The following is a 19397-nucleotide window of genomic DNA, read 5'->3' as shown; positions in this document are numbered from 1 at the left end:
AAAAAACTAAGTTAAATAAGAAAATTTAATGAAATAAAAAATGTTATGTAAAAACAAATTAAATTAAATAAAAGATTATATTAAATAAAAAAGGTTAATGAAATAGAAAATTAAATTAAATAAAAACTTAAAAAATTTATGAAATAAAAAAGTAAATTAAATAGAAATTTATGGAAATAAAAACTTAAATTAAATAAAAAATGTATTGAAATAAAAAATTAAATTAAATACAAAAACTAAATTGAATAAAAAATTTAATGAAATAAAAAATTAAATTAAATTAAACAATTTACTTAAATAAAAAATTAAATTAAATAAAAACTTAAATTAAATAAAAAAAGGAATGTAATAAAAAATTAAATTAAATAAAAAATTAAATGAAAAAAAAAATTATGAAATGAAAAAATTAAATTAAATAATAAATTAAATTAAATAAAAAAATTTTAATTGGAATAAAATTTAATGTGGCAAATTAAAAATTAGTACAAAAAAAAGAAATAAAGTATTAAATTAAAAGAACTTGAAACAGTATGTGAAAATAACATTTTCTACTTCATGGTTTTAATGTTTTTAAATGTGAACATGTATACCAATGTGATTTCATCAAAACTATATTGGCTGCATTAAATTTTCTGCTGATAATGACAGTTCATTTTTCGATAATTGCGCACATAAAATGGTAAACGTTTATTTATAATCATAAAACTGCTACTGCCTCATAAATAATTATATATTTATGATGCAACAAAAAAATATCATAAACTTCGCCATATTCCTATTGCCCATAAAAATGTGAGATATGAAAAAATCTCTATACCACGAAGAAATCTGTTATGCAATCAAAAATAAATATATACCTGGTTGCATGTCTTACGAATTAGCAGCCACAAAATGCTATGCAGATACAAAAATTACATATTATTTATATGCTGGCATTTGGCCATTTAAATGCCGATATATGCACATACGCACACACACATACATACCGTATTATGTAATATATGGCATGCATGTGTAGAAGAGAATCACCTCTTGTATAAAAACAGTTTAGAAAAACTATAAATAAAATGCTTTCAAGTTGAATAAAAAACAGCAAAAGAATGCATCAAACCATTTGAGTAAAGATCATGCCAATTCGTCACGCAAATGTTGCTGCTTTAAGGAAAAGCAACGTGGGTGTGGTCTAGTCGAGTGCCTTTGAATATATAACATTATATGCATACATACATATGTAGTCAATAAATTCCACATATCGACTTAAACGTATCAGAAGTACCACACTGAAATGAAATGAGCTTTTAGCGTAACGCGCTAAGGTCAAAGGGTCAAGAGCTAACTGAAAAAAAGTCACGAAATATTTCATATGCATACGAAAACTGGTCCACCATCTGTATACGTACATATGTACGAGTATGGAATCCTAAACACAAAGAAACTATATTTAGACGTACTTCAACGAGCTTCTTCAAGGTTTCAAGCTGTGCTGATTCCGGCGATATCATCCGCGTATCCGCTTAGAAAGGTGCATCGCGTCGTAGCAGATGTTCTACAAGTCGGCACCAAGAATTCATACTTGTGCCGCTCCGCATGTGACGTTTATGCAGAACTCTCAGGGGTTTGGTAGAAGAGCTTGCCGCCTCGCAAGTAATTCCTGATGGCAGGTTCGGGTTGCATGCGTATTAGCAGAAGCTGTTGCTTTTTCCAGATTTCTGGAAAAATGCCGCTCCTTAGACAGGCGTACCAGACATGTCTAGCAAGACTTGTGGTCGTATTTTTGCGGGAGATTTTGTGATTTCTCTCTGCCACAGTCAACATCGCTTTATTACAGGCTTTTTTAATGCATCTGCTCTCAATACTTCCGTGGCGCTTTAAGGGTTGTGTCTACCCGAGAATGTGCATCAACGGTGGCTATTAGCACTTTGAGTTTTGATACATTTTACTTACGGATACTACTTTTCCTTATGTTCGCACCGGGTGTTCCCTTATGTTCTACTCTGAAAAAAATGTATTGTTGGTCGCTGCCTGTGAAGTCTTCGAAGACCTTCCATGTCTGCACTAGTCCAGCAATGCGATCAGGTACGAGCGTGAATTCTGGTGCTTTTTTCTTCGCAACCGGGTCTTCTAAATGCGGTTACTGCTCCTGTGTTAATGATCGTTAGTCTGAGCCTTGCCGCCATATCTAGAACCCTTCTACCTCTTGAATTTGTAGTTGGCATACCCCACCCGATAATCATTATAAAATTAGTAGTAAGCCCACAAGCAAGTGGCACACAGTCCGCATGACGTTTTGATCTTTTTTTGTTTTTTTTTTTGAGATATTTCAGCCAAATTATTTCGAAAAAATATTAAGATTTATGTGAGCTGGACAGATTTAAAATACCTCAAGAAATCGAGTGTTTTATAACTAAAATAAATGTTGGAATATATTTCTTAAACACATTTCAGTAGAGTTTAAGCGTGAAAAGCTGTTTTGGAATTTTGAAAAAATCATATCAACGCAATCGGTCCAACTTAAATCTTAACTTTATTCCGAAATATTTTGGCAGAAGTTTTAAAATATAATAAGTTTTCTATTTCCGTAGGACTATTTTTTATGCAGGGAGTTATCCACCCTTATGAACGTAAATGTTTTGATCTCGGGTCTGATAAGGTTCTTATTTAAATAAACTGCTTTACATTTTTTTCTTTTTATTTCTTCAATTTTATCAGATGAAAACGCATTCTTCACAAAGATGCTTGGAAAATGTGAATATCTGAAAAAATTAGCTATTGAAATATCAACAAATAATAAAATTTGAAGCTGTAATTTAGAAAAAGAAATCCATTATTTTCTCGGTAGATGGCTGTAGTGATCGCTATACCGTAAAGTATCGATCAAACATTTGAAAGTTTATGCTCGTTGTCAAGGTGACATTTCACATTAAAACAATTCTTTCGCCCAGGAGCCAAAAATCGACCATAAAACATTATTAAACCTGCATTATTAAACCTGCTGCAGAAAAATTTGACGTAAAAATAATGGATTTCTTTTTCCCCAGACTAATATTTTAACTTCTTAAAGCATTACCATGTTATAATTACCATAATTACTATATCCTCTCGTATTTCGTAAATTTTATATATCGCCATTTATGTACTTCATATTGCCATCGAACCATCCATTAGTTTTTGTAATACTAGCAAAAATTCGTAGACTCTCAATCAATTTTCAATGTTTACCTTTTCTATTCCCTCATTCCCTCAGATGTATGGTGGTATGCGTGGCATCAAGGGTCTCGTTTGCGAAACCTCTGTATTGGACGCCGATGAAGGTATCCGTTTCCGTGGTCTCTCCATTCCCGAATGCCAAAAGGTACTGCCCAAGGCCGAAGGCGGTGATGAACCATTACCTGAAGGTCTCTTCTGGTTGTTGCTTACTGGCGAAGTGCCAACCAAAGGACAAGTGAAACAACTGTCCAAGGAATGGGCCGAACGCGCTGCACTGCCACAACACGTTGTCACCATGTTGAACAACATGCCCACCACTTTGCATCCAATGTCGCAATTAGCGTGCGCCGTCACCGCACTGAATCATGACAGCAAATACGCCAAGGCTTATTCAGAGGTAAGAAGAGTTTACATGAGTTGCATAAGAATTTTTGTTTTGTAGACATATGTACATATGTATGAGCTCACATCTTTCCGATGCGTTTCGCTGCAGGGAGTTCACAAGAGCAAGTACTGGGAATATGTGTACGAGGACAGCATGGACTTGATTGCCAAACTGCCCGTAGTCGCCGCGACCATCTACTGCAATACTTACCGTGGAGGCAAAGGTTCCAAATCGGTTGACTCCAGCCAAGATTGGTCGGCCAACTTCGTCAAGATGTTGGGCTATGACAACCCCAAATTCACCGAGTTGATGCGTCTCTACCTGACCATTCACAGTGATCACGAGGGTGGCAATGTTTCTGCACACACTGTGCACTTGGTTGGCTCCGCATTGAGCGATCCCTACTTGTCGTTCGCCGCCGGCATGAATGGTTTGGCTGGTCCATTGCACGGTTTGGCCAATCAGGAAGTGTTGGTGTGGCTGCGCAAATTGCAAAAGGAATTGGGCGCCAACCCATCAGAGGATCAATTGAAGGACTACGTCTGGAAGACATTGAAATCAGGACAGGTAAGGAAATTAACAGGAAACTTGGAAATTATGCTCATATTTACTATTTTCGTAATTTACTTTTATTTTTAGGTTGTGCCCGGCTACGGCCATGCTGTGCTCCGCAAAACTGATCCACGCTACACCTGCCAACGCGAGTTCGCGCTCAAGCACCTGCCCGACGATGATCTCTTCCAACTGGTGTCGAAGATCTACAAAATCGTGCCACCAATCCTAACCGAAACCGGCAAGGTCAAGAACCCCTGGCCCAATGTGGATGCTCACTCTGGTGTGCTGCTCCAATACTACGGCATGAAGGAGATGAACTACTACACCGTGTTGTTCGGCGTTTCACGCGCACTCGGCGTGTTGGCTTCATTGATCTGGGATCGTGCGTTGGGTCTGCCCATCGAGAGACCGAAATCCTTGTCGACCGATATGTTGATGAAAATGGTACAGAAGTAAAAATGGGCAGTGTTGTGCAGAAGCAGTAGGGATGATCTGAAGTTGAGTAGGCAAGTGGAGAGGAGAAGTTGAAGTAAAAATGTGGAAACAACCAAAAACTAAACCTAAATCGCGAAATAGTTTTATTGAAGAACAAACACACAACCCAAAAGAAAATAGCAAAACAGCAAATTTAGTAAATGATGAACAAATGGAAAGGAAATAAAAATAGTTATGCAATCCAATATTTATTGCTATTCACGATCAACAACAGCAAACAATAAATTGCCCATTTCAAGCAACCCCAAATAGCAGAGAAATAACTTTCAACAACAAAAAGAAAACTAGATAACTTGAAACGCTTTTAATTTTAACTTAATTATTATTACTTTTAAGCGTAAAGCGTGCGTGGGAGCAACAACAACTGTATAAAAATTATAATTAAACACAAAACGATTAGAAGCAACTAGCAAAACAACAGCTGAGAAAATGCCCGATTTACGAAATGTAAACAACGTGAATTTGTTTTAATGAAATGTTTTTCGAGCTACAGCTCAATTAAAAAGTATGATATTAATTTACTTTAAAATAAAAAAAAGAAACTTTTAAATTAAAATCTTCTAAATAAGTGCACTACCAATACCGAAAATTTCACCTGAATAAGAAGAGACGCATTAGTTATATATACATATATATGTATATACCTACATAGCATATATATACTACATATATTGTGACGTGTATAACATACAGACATACAAAATCTTGTGAAACGGCATTATTACTTTTTGAGTTGTGGAAATTCAATGAAATAAAATAAATAATTGTATTCGAGGATAAGTGAAAAATCTACATACAATAAAGAAAAACCAAAAAAATATATCAAAAAAAAAAAGAATTTGGATTTATTGATGTTGTTTCGCAGTTGGTATTTAAATGAAATGCGGTGGAGTAAGCGAAAGAAAAATGTATTATACAAATAATAGAAAGCCTGATGGTGGAAATGATTAAGAACACAAAGATTATTAAGCTTGGGAAATTAAAAACAAAGTATAAACTCTGATACGACAAAATTAATGACAAATTATTCACTTAAGGGGGAACACCACTGTGAACGCGTGAAAATTAAATTAGAGATGCTTATTTGAGGATCGGACAAATTATAATTTATTTAACATATATTCAACTATACTGACACAAATTTGTATTAAAAAATATAGAAATTACAATTGTTATTAATATTAATGCAATGACATCAGAAAAAACTGATGCACCCTGGTGGCCACGACGCAGCGGTGAAAAAACTTCTGAAAGCAAAAAACCAAAAGAGTTCTTACTCTATAAATCAATGGCTATCGTCGTACGTGGCGGTTTTTTTTATTTATTATTATTATTTTTTTTTTTTTTTTTTGAGAAAATGATGCAGGTTTGAAAAAAGAGTTTGTGCTTCTACCCTTTTTTTGTTTTCAAAAGACTTGAAAAAATATAAATTTTTGGAATTATTAAAAACGGCTATGTACGACTGTTGCCAATACATGTACAAAAATTAAAAAAAAAAACCATCGGTTCTTCGAGAGATCGAGGCCACCCTGTTCAGTAAAGTCGGTTTGAGAAAAACGCGTTTAAAGCTTTCATTGGCCGTTGTAACTCACTACCTGCACTTGTTGTATTGGGTATAACTTCGAGATTTTAAGTTAACATTTTTGTTACATATTTTTGAATATATCTACTTTAACACGTTCGCGGACACTAAAAATTTCAGGGAGCTGCAAAAATAGACAGACAATTATTTTTGAAACTAGTTGTAATATCCAAAGTCTGATTATACGAGTACATATATTATAAGAGTAGTCAGAACATCGAATTTTAACTGTTATATGAAAGTACTTAATGAATCAAGTGGTCATTGTTTTGAAATGTATATTAATTACAAAAACTTAGAGTTACATGAAATTTAATTAACAAAACTTGGCTTTAAAATTTAAATGCTGTGGCATTCACGTCCGCGAACGTGTTAAGAAAAAGCAAAAAACAAATCGATTTTTTTTGAAAAATCACAGTGGTGATTACATTTTTTGGTTATTATTGGTTACATTTTTCATTTCATTTTTCATTTATCAAATTCCACAATTTTTTTTCATCCCTTAATATTTCTTAACTAACTTGCTTTGATTTTTTCCTCCATATCCTCACTCCTCTTTGCACTAATTTTTAAATTTTCGCTTGATTCATAAATCTCTTACCACGTATTCTCCTAATACCCTACCCACCTTTCCTACAACTGAAGTTTTACTTTCTACTTTTTGAGCTTCTTTACGTAAAAAAATGAAAGGACACTCGAATGTGTTGTTAAGCGTACAATAACTATGTATAAGTACATTTTAATATGTATTAAAAACATACTCAGCGTTTTACTAAGCTAAACTATGAAAAAAGTATTTAGTTGCATAACTGCATGTAGTAGTAGAACAGTACTAATAATCATGAAGACATTTATATGTTGCAAACATTGCTGATTAATAAAGTGGATCGTTTGAAAATTAACAAAAAAGATAATATGTATACAATGTTTAAATAAAACAAAACAGAGTTAAATTTCAGGCAAATTTATTTTATCTCCTACAAAATACGACCCGTCTGAAGCAACACACAAGTGCCAACGTTTAACCCAGCCCTCCACGCACCCCTGGTAGGCCGACGAAGAGATGGCCTTCAGCTCCTTCGTCGCATTCTCTTTGATCTCCTCTATCGACTGAAATCTCCTACCACGAAGTGGTAACTTCAACTAGGGAAACAAAAAGAAGTCCCACGGGGCCATATCAGGTGAACACAGTGCTTGCACGAAGGTATTTACTTGGTGTTTGGTCAAATAATCCAGGAGCTCGGTGCGATGGCACTTTATCACCATGCAAAATCCCAGAATTGTTTGCCCTCATTTCCGGCCGTTTGCGAAGTACAGCATCTCTCAAACGCTTTAAAACGGATAAAAAATAGTCTTTGTTGACTGTCTGGCCCGATAGAAGGTAGTAATGGTGCACTACGCCTTAGCAATCGAAGAAAACAGTCAATATTACCTTCCCCGTACTTTTTGATCATGGGGTATGTATAAGCACATACATAAAGATTTTGCAGCCATATTCATTGGCTAAATTTGATTTATTTTGGAAAACTGGAGGACAATACAGGATATTCAAGGCGAATTGAGGGGTTACAGACGTCCAGCAGCGCCAAAAATGCGCGAAAAGAAAAACTGATTTTAGAAGGGATAACAATAGAAATGAATATAAAAACATTCTATGCATTGTTTATCAATACTTAAACTTTATAAAAAAAGTTATTTTAATTTTTCTTTATAAAAATTAGTATGTAAAAAAGCACGTGACCCAAAGTACACTGAAAATAAAGTTGCTCCACGGTCTGCATCATTTCTCCTTGAAATGTTGATGGATCTGTAAAAAGTAAAAAAAAAAATTGGTAAAATAAAGTTGTAAAGGGTTTTCCAATAACAGGTGTTATCTATCGCTATAGAGAGATGATTAACAATTTTTTTTTGGAATTCGTGAGGCTATCGTGGACATACGGCAGCCACTTTGCAATTCGGTTATGGAAAATTTGATGAAAAGGATGTTGTCCTGTAAGCGTGGTCATGGTGGTCATGTGCCTGATGTTATTTTCCACTATTAACGGCATACCTTTCTCTTTATAATGAAATAAACATCCGATCATTTATATTAAAAAATAGCACTTTTCTTTGAATATCAAAATAACACCTCTTATTGGAAAACCCTTTAATTATAGTCTGTCGAGCCGGATTTTTGGACTTCGTTGTACTGGTTGAACTAGTTTGTAAGATTTAAACTAAACAAACTAATGAAAACGAAGTGCCGTGTGTTAAATTGTGAAAGCAAAAATGAATATGAAACCGCCAAATGCAGTTTGTTTGCGTTTTTATGTGAAAGACACCGCGGCAAGAAAGTGTGTATGTGCGTTGGTTGGTTGGTTAGAGTGGTGATTCATCCGGAATCCAACTAGCGCTTCGGCACTATTTTGTTGACACATCCTCGTTGCCAACTTTTTAAACAGTTATTTACAGCAATACTATATATCCAGTCTGTGCGGTTTAGGAACCTAATTAGGCTGTTGACGTCCAAGTCACACAGTTGTTCGACACTCTCGGTTGCGGCCATAGGGCAGGACATTCACTGAGGAAATGGAAGTTTGTTTCCTTTTTCTCCGGTTGTTTATAACTATGACAGTATGGGTTGTGAGGGATGTCCATTTTGGCAGCTTGTTCTCCCACAGACCAAAAACCAGTTATGACTGCCGTTGGCGTCCCGTCGATTCAAGTTTATCAATGTCGACGATTGATTGAGGTTGTAGGTGGGCCATAACGTGCTGCTAATTTTGCATTTCGTCTGGTCTCTCCATCTACAATCCGCGAAATTGCATTCTTGGCTGCACCTAATGGTGTGAATACCAGTTCTGCAAGAACGTTGTTCATGGCAAATCATCCTCTCGCCAGTTCATCTGCTTTTTCGTTACCTTCAATGTTCCGGTGCCCCGGAACCCAGATTAAGGTTACTTTATGGTTTTCACTCAAGGTGGTAAGGCTATTCCTACTTTGTTCCACCACTTTAGAGGTTGTTGCAGCCGAATCCAGTGCCTGGATTGCAGCTGGGCTATCCGAAAGAATAGCGATATTGCCATCAAAAGAGAAATCTGTGATTAGTAGCCTACAGGTCTCCCCAATTGCCAGTACTTCCGTCTGGAAGACACTGCTGGTATTAGGGAGACGCATAGAGTTATAGTTTATTGTGTGTACATAATTTCTTGCATTTTGTTGTTTCCATTGCTTTCACCTAATCTTCCTCTTCACAAAAAATGTGTCCTTTAGTGTCCCCGAGACATTTCGGGGTATATAAAGGACTAAAGAAAAAAAAACAGTTTTTGAAAAAATTCTTGCGATAAAAGGTCGGGCTGAGTAAGCGACGAGATCAGCACCAGTTCAATTGTTGCTGTAGCATAACGAATTTCATTGTCGCGGTCCAGATTTGTCCTCTGTACAATTGCAATGGAACAAGTTACAGTTCAAACACTTTACGAATGTGTTCGATGGCTGTTGCTAGAGCGGCAGTTCCTGACCGAAGATAAGTTCAGCGTAGTTCTAATTGTACAAGGTTTACATATAAATAGCTTATTCGAGGTTAACTCCCGGTCCGTAATTTAAGAGCGAGGTTACACACACGAAATCTCTCCCGAAATATGAGATTATAAAATAATCCTAGATTATAACCATATTTTTTTAAATACAACCCTTTGTTATCGATAATTTTTATTTCGAATGTAAGGAGAAATGTCAAAGTAAAACCTAAAAAAAATGGACGCCAAATTTTTGTTAGATATTACTAATTATGCATTCATATTACAGAAAACCCCGTCTGTTCATAGTCACTTTGGCTTGTTTTTGCTTATTTTAAAATGTAATGTCGAATTTCACATGCGTATAGCTGCCATAATTTTTGCAATCTCAGTAGTCCTCGTTTACGGATTTCCTCCAACTGTCTATCACTATCATCCCATTGCGCAATTGAAGTAACTATTGCTTCTCTTTGCCTTTACTTCATATCGTTAATAATATTATAATTAAACAAACCAAAAACGCTAAAATATTCCATGAAATCAATTTATATGAAGAAAAACCATTTAAAACAATCTTAGCAGCTGATATCATTTTTGCCGCTAATCTGCCATATATTAGTTTTTGTGAATTTATTGCTAATCACCGCATATGTGAACGTACTTTTATATGTTCCTACACGCATATGACTCTTCTTTACCAATATAGAGCTGTATTGGCCTCACTACGCTTCTACTCCATGCATTAATTTCTTATTTATTAAAATATCATCTATTTCCAGCATTTTTATTTAACAATTCTTCCTTTCCAATCAAATTTAAGTGTTAATATTGAAGAAACTGGACATTTACACTTTTTGCATGAGTCGACAAATCTTACTTCCGTTAACTATCATTTTCATGCACTTATAGCGACATCTACATGTGAGACTGTGAACAGCATAGCTGGGTTGCTTTGCGTAGGACACAAATCGCTGTATTGAAAATCAAATAAGATAAAGAAATTAAATTGCTTTCATTTCCAAATAAATGGATTGTTTTCAAGGCGCATTTATTAAAGGTGGTAACACTGGGCCAACAACAATGTTTTGTACGTTTGATTGTCACGGAAAAGTATTGAAAAATTCGAAAACAAAAAATTAATTCGCCTTGTTTTATTCTGGCTGTCAGCTACATGGACACAGTGAAATAAAAAAGCAAATCAGTTGATTTACCAACACCACCTTTAATAGATTCGTCTTGGTTGTGTTTGTAATTATTTTACCACAATTGTGTGCATAGTATTTTTCATTATATTTTCCAGCTCTCTGTTTTATGAGCAGCAGAGAACGTAAATTCATGAATTTACGTTCTCTGTGAGCAGTGGGGAAGCGAAATGCTGGCAACACTGTTTACCAAGTCAATTTGACATTTCACCAATTTACGGCTAATCTCATTTCACTACGGTAAATTCTAACTTCTAAAGCCGATTGTAAAATTAAAACTCTTAAAAAGCGAAGAAGCAAAATAAATAATGGCTTACGATTTAAAGAAGGAATCGGATGTTAAGGAGTACATAGACAAATTGGGCATCGAATATCGTTTCGGTTGCTATTCGGAAAAGAAACCAGAGGGTAAATCATTACATAGCAAACTGAATGTGAAGAAAAAGACAACAACCGCATATGCAATCACTTTTCTACACATATGACTGCAGGGGTGATAGGGGACTCATAACCTCCCCATTGTGCTTGTTTCGCAAGCGTTTGCAGAATATTTTGTTGATTATATCAAGCGCTCAGATTGCACGTACACATTTAGCTTAACACAAACATATTCTCTTTTACTTTTCAGTTTGTCATCTTTTGGGTGACTACTTGGAGGGTATTAAGAAAGACTTTGAGAAGGCGGCAAAAGTATACAAATCCACATGCGATGATTATGGCTATGCGAAGTCCTGCTTTAAATATGGGAACTATAGCTTTTTGGGTAAAGGCAAGAGTGGCAGCAAGGGTGATCCGCGCAGTGCTTACACATACTACGAGAAAGGCTGCCAACTGAATGATGCGGATGCATGCTTACATACAGGATTGCTGCTGGTTTCACGTTCCATGTACAAGGAGGTCGACCGAAATGTGCCGAAGGTATGTAATAAGACTACGTTGTGATTAATGTCGCAGTTGACGGAAGTTGCTGAAGCATTGATTTGAAACACACTCGCGTGAAGTAGCTTTGTAAATAACACGACTGTGACATAACACTGTTATCTCTACTAAGCCTATATATTGCGATCGTTGTGGTTGCAGCAGTTTATTAAATTTTGTTTAGAACGAAAAAGCCATTAATCGACGTTGCCGCCCTTGAAATCATCTAACGAAGGGCCGAAGAAACGAATTTGATGCCTTATTGTTGTTGTAGCAGCAAAAACATTCTCCATACATGTACGGAGAATGGTGCTGGAGTGTCACTCTTTGGCCGGATATAAAACCGGGTCGTTCCGCTAACGTACAACCGAATGTCGAGGAAACGAAACGAAATGAATGCACGAACTTTATCGACGAATTGGGTTCAGAAGAAGAGAATAAGGATTTCATGCGGAAAGCAGCTGTTGTATGTTAACTTTGCATTTATAGTAACGGCATAAGACATTCCCTACAGAAAGTGGCTGTTGTAGGTGAGGCTTGCTTTTGTAGTAAAAAATGTTGGGAAATGCTGCTGAAATGAAAGTCTTTAGTCGTGTTTAAATTTGGGTTCTTCCATTAACTTAGAAATAATTGTCGGAGGAAGGAATGCTTGTAGCGGACATTAAATATGGATTCAGAGGTTGGGGTAACAAACTACCGTTTGCCAAGACTTATGAAAGAAAAAAAGAAAAACCTTTATTTAAAGAAAAAACGGGGTACGATACACTAGTCATGGCTAGTTTACTGGGGCGGCAGCCCTTGGAGGGTAGTAGTAATTTTTGCTTGTGCAAATTAAATTCCTACGGCGCACATAGGTAGATTTAAGCTATTTAGGCGGCCAAAATTGGATTTCATAAAGTTGTCACAACTACAAAAAAAAGCACTCCCACAACTTGAAAATATACTGAGGAACAATAATTCAACCTCCTAAGGCCAATCCCATACTTTGCATTAGCTGTCAGTTAATCAAAACATAGCTATTTCTGAAACACACGTTATCGTTTTTGTTTAACCGCTGTAAAATCGTATGTTTTAACGTGAATATTTACGGATTTAAGTTACCGAGCTGAGTAATCGTGATGGATTATGATATTTCAGGTGAATATTATCATTTGTTAATGGTGTTTGTGATTTTAATAGTTATAAATGGATAAGTGGTGCCTATTTCATTTAGGGTATAATTTATTTTTGTTTTTTTGTGTTTTTTGGTTTTGAAAACCCGGTTTGGTATATTTCCAAGTCCGTCCAAGTGAATGTTAGTGTTGAACATGATACCTGGTGCAATTAGCTCGCCAAGTGCATAAAAGATAGCTGCAGATACTTGCAGATAGAGGGTCATATAAAGGGTTTGATACACGCTTGTCTAAAAAAAAAACAATAATAATTGGCGCGTACACTTCTGTTAGGTGTTTGGCCGAGCTCCTCCTCCTATTTGTGGTGTGCGTTTTTGATGTTGTTCCACAAATGGAGGGACCTACAGTTTCAAGCCGACTCCGAACGGCAGATATTTTTATGAGGAGCTTTTTCATGGCAGGAATACACTCGGAGGTTTGCCATTGCCTGCTTGTCTAAAGTCAATATAAAAATTATTGCATTTGTTTTGATTTCTAAGCCAATTTTGCTTATCTTAGATATTGCCAGCTCTACAATCAAATGCAAGGGCAGAATTTGACATCTTTGGAGGAAAAATTAGATTTTTTAGAAGAGAACTTACTGTCTTGTCATGCATATTCAGCTGAATATGTGCAAACATTTAAGAAAAGCTTTTCTTATTTTAAAGCACAGCTTAAGGAAAAGTGGACTAAAGCCAGAAGAAAGGAGGACGCTTTTCTAAAAGCTAACCAGTCTTGGTTAAATGGAACAATCGAAATTCCAAATAAGTCACATTTTCGCCCTGGCCGTCAATTGAAATCATTCAAAAAGTGTAGTGAGCGAAGTAAACGTAGGAAAACGGAAGAAGTCCGTTCCATGGTAGAAGATACAATTATTATACATGCTGCGCAATCCACTCTAATAGCAAAAGGGCAGAGGGACGCCTCGCGAATTCTGAAAGAAATCGCAGAATCACCATCACGCGCAGCAAAATACAAAAGTGCATACAAAGAATAAACAAGCCCGGGGAGAGGTAATATATTGACACCACATGCAGTCTTAGCTATGTTTGTAGAAGCAGACTCAACAAGAGAGCGATATGAAATAATTCGTAATACAAACCCTTATCTTTATCCCTGTTACGATCGCTTATTAGAAGCTAAAAAAGAATGTTACCAAATGCAAATACGGGTAACTAGTTCTTACGCAAAAACTGACTTGCAAAGCCTCATCGATAAGACAATTATGCGCTTATCAATGTATTTAGAGGAGGTGCTCCTCACTCTAAGCGAGGACGAAAGAAATTCTCTTACAATAATATGCAAGTGGGGATGCGATGGTTCCCAGCAAGCTAAATATAAACAAAAAATTGAGGATACTTCTGGTTCGGATGCCAACATTTTTCTTAGCTCTTTTGTGCCACTACAAATCACCTGTGGAAACGAAAACAGAAAAATTGTTTGGCAAAACCCTTCTCCGTCATCTCCTAGATTCTGTAGACCGATAAGATTTAGGTTTATCAAAGAAAGTATAGACGTCACGAAAGAAGAAATAAATTTTGTTGAATCCTCAGTAAACAACCTAGTTGCTTCTGAAATAGAGCTGCAAGGAAATAAATTTGTTTTCCGGGATATTTTTAAGATGACGATGATTAATGGTAAGGTTTGCAATGCTGCCACCGATACCAGATCCACTAGCCAATGTTATTTGTGTAAAGCAACATCGAAAGACTTTAACAGTCTAGACAAAAAGAATGAAGTTAGCCTAGATTCTCTTGATTTTGGACTATCCGTTCTGCACGCCAGAATAAGATTATTCGAAAGTATTTTGCATTTGGCTTACAAATTGCCAGTGAAAAAGTATAGAGCAAAGAGAACAGCTGAGGAAGAACGGTTGGAAAAAACCACAAAAGAAACCATTCAAAAAAGATTTCGGGATGAGTTAGGCTTACTTATAGACATGCCCAAATCAAATTATGGTAACACCAATGATGGCAATACAAGCCGGCGATTTTTCGAAGACCCAAAATTGGCTGCAGATATCACAGGTGTTGATTATAATTTCATTTACAGGCTTAAAATAATACTGGAAGCCATATCTAGTGGCTATGAAATTGATTCTGCTAAATATGATGAATATGCATTGGATACCGCTAAATTATATATAAAGCTTTACGCGTGGTATCCGATGACACCCACAATGCACAAGATACTAGTCCATGGCGCTGCTATAATTGAAAACTAGGACAACTGTCAGAGGAGGCTCAAGAGGCGTGCAACAAGCACTTCCGGATGTATCGAGAAAATTATGCACGGAAGTTTTCTCGTGAAGAGTGCAATCGCGAAATATACCACCGATTGTTGTTAAGCTCGGACCCCTTTTTGAGCAGTATTTCAGTTCATCGCAGAAGAAAGAAAAAAGCATCAAAGTCGTTTAGCCCAGACACAATTAAGCTGCTCGTACCCTTTAAATATGTGGACAAAGATGTGACAGAACACCTTAATTCAGAAGGCGGAAACTAATAAATTAATCAATTTCTGTATATACATATCTATTGTGCTTTTGGTGTATTTTCAACAAATATATCTGTAAATATTTTTCTATTATATATAAAACATTTTTTTCAAAATCGATTAAGGTAACTTTTATGCGAATACTAGTGAAATATGGGCTCTATTTTTACTTTGGGAAAGGTCAAGATTTGTTGTATAAAGTCAGTGTGTAACCCACAATAAGATACAAACAAGTGATGACAATTCTTGTCATACTACAAGAAAAGGACCTTTACTGCTAAGGTATTTTTCAGTGTTACACAGTGCAATACATATACTTTTGACGTGATAACGTCTATAATTCGATTTAGCCGGCTGCACGCACGAAAAAATGTGTCGTTACCTTGCTCATTAGTGTTACCTTGCTCATTAGTGTTACCTTGCTCATTTGTCGTTACCTTGCTCATTGCCGTTACCTTGAATGAACTGCAAGCGAAAGCGCGGAACGAACAAAGCAAACGAACGGCAACGTTCGACATCTTGCTCTCTCCTACTTAAGTGAGCGTATATATGTATGTATATGCGCATATGTAGGTATATAAATTCACATACTTGTATTTGCATATGCCTTCTTCTTGTGTGCATGGTAATGAACCATTTCTCTGTTGAGAATAGGACGATGATAGAAAAAGTAGGAAATGAAAGGGAGTGTTTCGAGTTTAAAGTGTCTTGAAAAAGGCAAATCGATGATGGTGCCTCTTAGTGTTGTTGACTTATTAACGTCTGATGCACAATCGAAATTGAAGATATCTTTCATGAATTTGTTAAATGTTTCGTCATTTTTCACGTTTGTGTAAATGTAACTTGACCTATTCCATTGCAATTCCATTTACCTCCTCCTCTATATCCATACAAAATATCTATCAAACAAATAAAATTAAAATTTTGTTTTGAAAATTGCAACCATTCCATCAATATTTTCTTATGACGTTGTCACGTTAAACTATCGTCAGCAAACCGACTTTACAGACAACCTCTTTTTTTAATTTAACCAATTAGTAAAAAAAATTATTATAAATTTCTAGTTACTAAACAGTTTTAAGACGATATATGAGTCAAATATTTTTGGCCGCCTAAATCTTCAAAATCTACCTATGTGCGGCGGTGATATCTCAGCTGGAGAAATTTCTAAGATGTAAATCTGACCCATAACTCACTGCAGCAACTTTGCTCTTTGTTGCTGTTGTAGCAGCTAAAACATCCCCCATTCATGCGCGGGCAGAGCTACTGGAGTGACAGTCCTTCGCCGGACATATAGTAAGCTCGGGTGGTTCCAGTAACGTAGTCCCGACTGTCGAGGAAAACGCAACTTTGCTCGTGGAGAGTTTATTATGCTGCTGTTGCAGCTGCTCGTGGTTATTTTTTAGCTAAAATTTTTTCATACAAATAATCCTAAACTCGTTCAGATGTTTCATAAATTTAAATGTTGCACCATTTTCTAATATCCAAACAATTTTCCAGGGCATCGATTACCTATCAAAGAGTTGCGACATGAACAATGCCACCGCCTGCTTCTACCTCTCAGGAATGCATATATCCGGCGTGCAAAAAAAACCGGAAGTATCAGGCCACCTCAACACAAACGACACCAAGAAAGTGCAGCCAAAGGATGGTGATTTCATACTACAGAAAGACATGAAAAAGGCATTCGAATTCGCGTATAAAGCTTGCGAGTTGCGTAATATGTACGCATGCGCAAATCTAAGTCAAATGTATGCGCGTGGTGACGGCACTGAAAAGAATGAAAAAGAAGCCGATAAGTATAAGAAGATGGCATTAGAAATGCAGGATGAAGTGAAGAAGCAACAACAGACGCTCGAGTTCCAACAGGGCATGAAAATGCCCAACTGAACTTGAATGAAAGCGTAAAGTGGAGTGTGTGTAAAGCTATGACATGAATTGGAACAAATTTAAGCACAAGTTGTGGCAAATACATTGACGAATGCGGCTATAACAGTAAAAGCGGCGGAATTTGTTTTTATTTATAAAACTCATAATTTTAGTACACATAAAAGCAGACTTTGAATTTGCTATAAAAAAATGTTAATATTTTTTGGGTTAATTTGAGCAGAGACATAACTTCTAATACAGCCAACAGCTGGAGTCGAGGGCGTGTCAGAAAAAAATTAATTCAAGTTTTTAATTATTTCCTGCTTAAGCAAAGCTTATTATTTAAGTCAAAGTTACTTGAATGTTTTTGTGTTTTCGTTACGAAAACAAAAAAGAAATAAACAAGCAATAAAAAAAACTAACGGGCGTAATGTTAACAAAATATGCATGAAAACAAATTTCGATTTTTACGTATGTGGTAGCAAATGAAGACAGTTAACTTTGTAATTGTAATATATATTTAAATTTTAAACAAATGTACTAGTACTACGTATTTATGTAGTCAAATGAAAACAAAAAAACAATAAATAAATAAAAGAACAGAAAACTATGTACAAGGTAGTAAAAAAATGTATAAATATGTATGTATGTATGTATAAGCAGTGCAGTGGCGTGCCTAAACATAACAGGGTCATGAGAACTATCCCAACTGCTGGCATAGAAGCGGTTTTAAATTTACCACCGCAACATTTAGCAATATAAGAGGAAGCTACTATGCAAGCACTCTCTTTTCATAAGAAAGAAAAACTTAAACAGGGGATCCCACTGGACACCTCAATATTTGAGCAGGGTTCAACATGCAGTGTGCATAACCCAGGCGAATGACCACAAGGTTATTTTCCCGTCTAGGAAAGAGTGGAACACTAACCCAACATGGATAAACGATGGCTGGCAAAAATGGTACACAGATGGTTCCAAAACACTCCAGGAGTAGGAGCAGGAATATTGAGGCCTAGAGCACACAAATCCCTAACACTAAGTACAGATACTACAATTTCGGAGCTCTTCGCCATAATGGAAACAGTGGAAATCATATTCAAAAGATGGTGCGAGTAAGTAAAAATTAAAATACTTTCGAATTGGCTGAATCGGTTCTCAAAGCCTTACATGGCTTCACATTCAAGTCAAAAGTCCTAGTAGAGTGTAACAATGCACACAACAAACTGGCCGCTCATAATCAGGTCTCACTGACTTGGGTACCAGGACATGAGGGACACGAAGGAAACGAGAAGGCAGACTTTAATGCCAAAAAAGGGGCAGAAGGGCTATTTATTGGGCCAACCCCATTTTTCGGCTTCAACAAAAATAATATAAAACAGAAAACCAAAAAATGGATCCAAACTAAAATCAGAGAACACTGGAACTGCACAAGCAGCCTTAATCACTCCAAAAAGTTTTTGAACTTCAATGCCAACAGAGCAAAATCTGCTCTAACCCTAAATAAAAAGGTCCTAAGATTACTCTGTGGAGCACTTACTGGTCACTTTGCCTCTAATAAACACTTTAACACAATAGGATTATCTAGTACAAGATTATGCAAGTTCTGCTGTGATGAAGAGGAGTCTGTGGAACACTTAATCACCAACTCTGAGGCATTAGGCCACAGGAGACACAGACAGGGCTAGTACATATCCAGAATCGACCCCGACATACCAAACACATGTCCGGCATGTGAAGGTACCCCGTACGACACTAACCACCTCTTCACATGCCCCCTCAAACCGACTTATCTAACCCCCCTCTCCCTCTGGACCCAACCTGTCGAAACATGTTTCCTGGGCCTACCCCTAGATGAGCTAGACGAAGACGACCGATGATATGCCTACACAGACAGGGCTACCTATGCTGTTAAAACAACAACAACAAGGAGACACAGACGTTTCCACGACAGTCGGTTCTACGTTACCGAAACGACCCGGATTTATATCCGGCCAAGGGCTGCCCCTGCAGTAGAATTCCCCGTATGTAAGTATGAGGAATGTT

General features: G+C 36.5%; 2 protein-coding genes and 1 long non-coding RNA gene across 5 annotated transcripts in view; 2 read left to right on the top strand and 1 right to left on the bottom strand.

The window, feature by feature from the left end:
- Window positions 1-5451, top strand: part of LOC128858955 (probable citrate synthase, mitochondrial) — a 33079-nt gene extending 27628 nt beyond the window's left edge. For all 3 annotated transcript variants that reach the window (XM_054095572.1, XM_054095574.1, XM_054095573.1), the window contains exons 4-6: window positions 3245-3604; window positions 3701-4159; window positions 4232-5451. In XM_054095572.1, coding sequence (XP_053951547.1) covers window positions 3245-3604; window positions 3701-4159; window positions 4232-4603 — 1191 coding nt within the window. In that variant the 3' untranslated portion in view covers window positions 4604-5451. The remainder of the gene's footprint in view (window positions 1-3244; window positions 3605-3700; window positions 4160-4231) is intronic.
- Window positions 5452-5707: 256 nt separating this feature from the next.
- On the bottom strand, window positions 5708-10635 carry LOC128858956 (uncharacterized). Its single transcript, XR_008454076.1, has 2 exons — window positions 10383-10635; window positions 5708-8031 (listed from the first exon to the last, which is right to left on the bottom strand). It is a non-coding gene; the product is annotated as an uncharacterized LOC128858956 (long non-coding RNA).
- A 496-nt stretch (window positions 10636-11131) lies between these two features.
- On the top strand, window positions 11132-17962 carry LOC128858954 (cytochrome c oxidase assembly factor 7 homolog). The gene is made up of 3 exons (XM_054095571.1): window positions 11132-11331; window positions 11552-11841; window positions 16986-17962. Exons 1-3 carry the CDS (start codon window positions 11232-11234, stop codon window positions 17373-17375), a joined length of 780 nt encoding a protein of 259 aa, XP_053951546.1. The 5' UTR covers window positions 11132-11231; the 3' UTR covers window positions 17376-17962.
- Window positions 17963-19397: the final 1435 nt, after the last annotated feature.

This window comes from Anastrepha ludens, chromosome 3 (assembly GCF_028408465.1).
Source record: "Anastrepha ludens isolate Willacy chromosome 3, idAnaLude1.1, whole genome shotgun sequence".
In the NCBI taxonomy this organism is placed as follows: Eukaryota; Metazoa; Arthropoda; class Insecta; order Diptera; family Tephritidae; genus Anastrepha; species Anastrepha ludens.
Note: the sequence above shows the minus strand (reverse complement) of the source record. Positions and strands in the feature narration are given on the sequence as shown.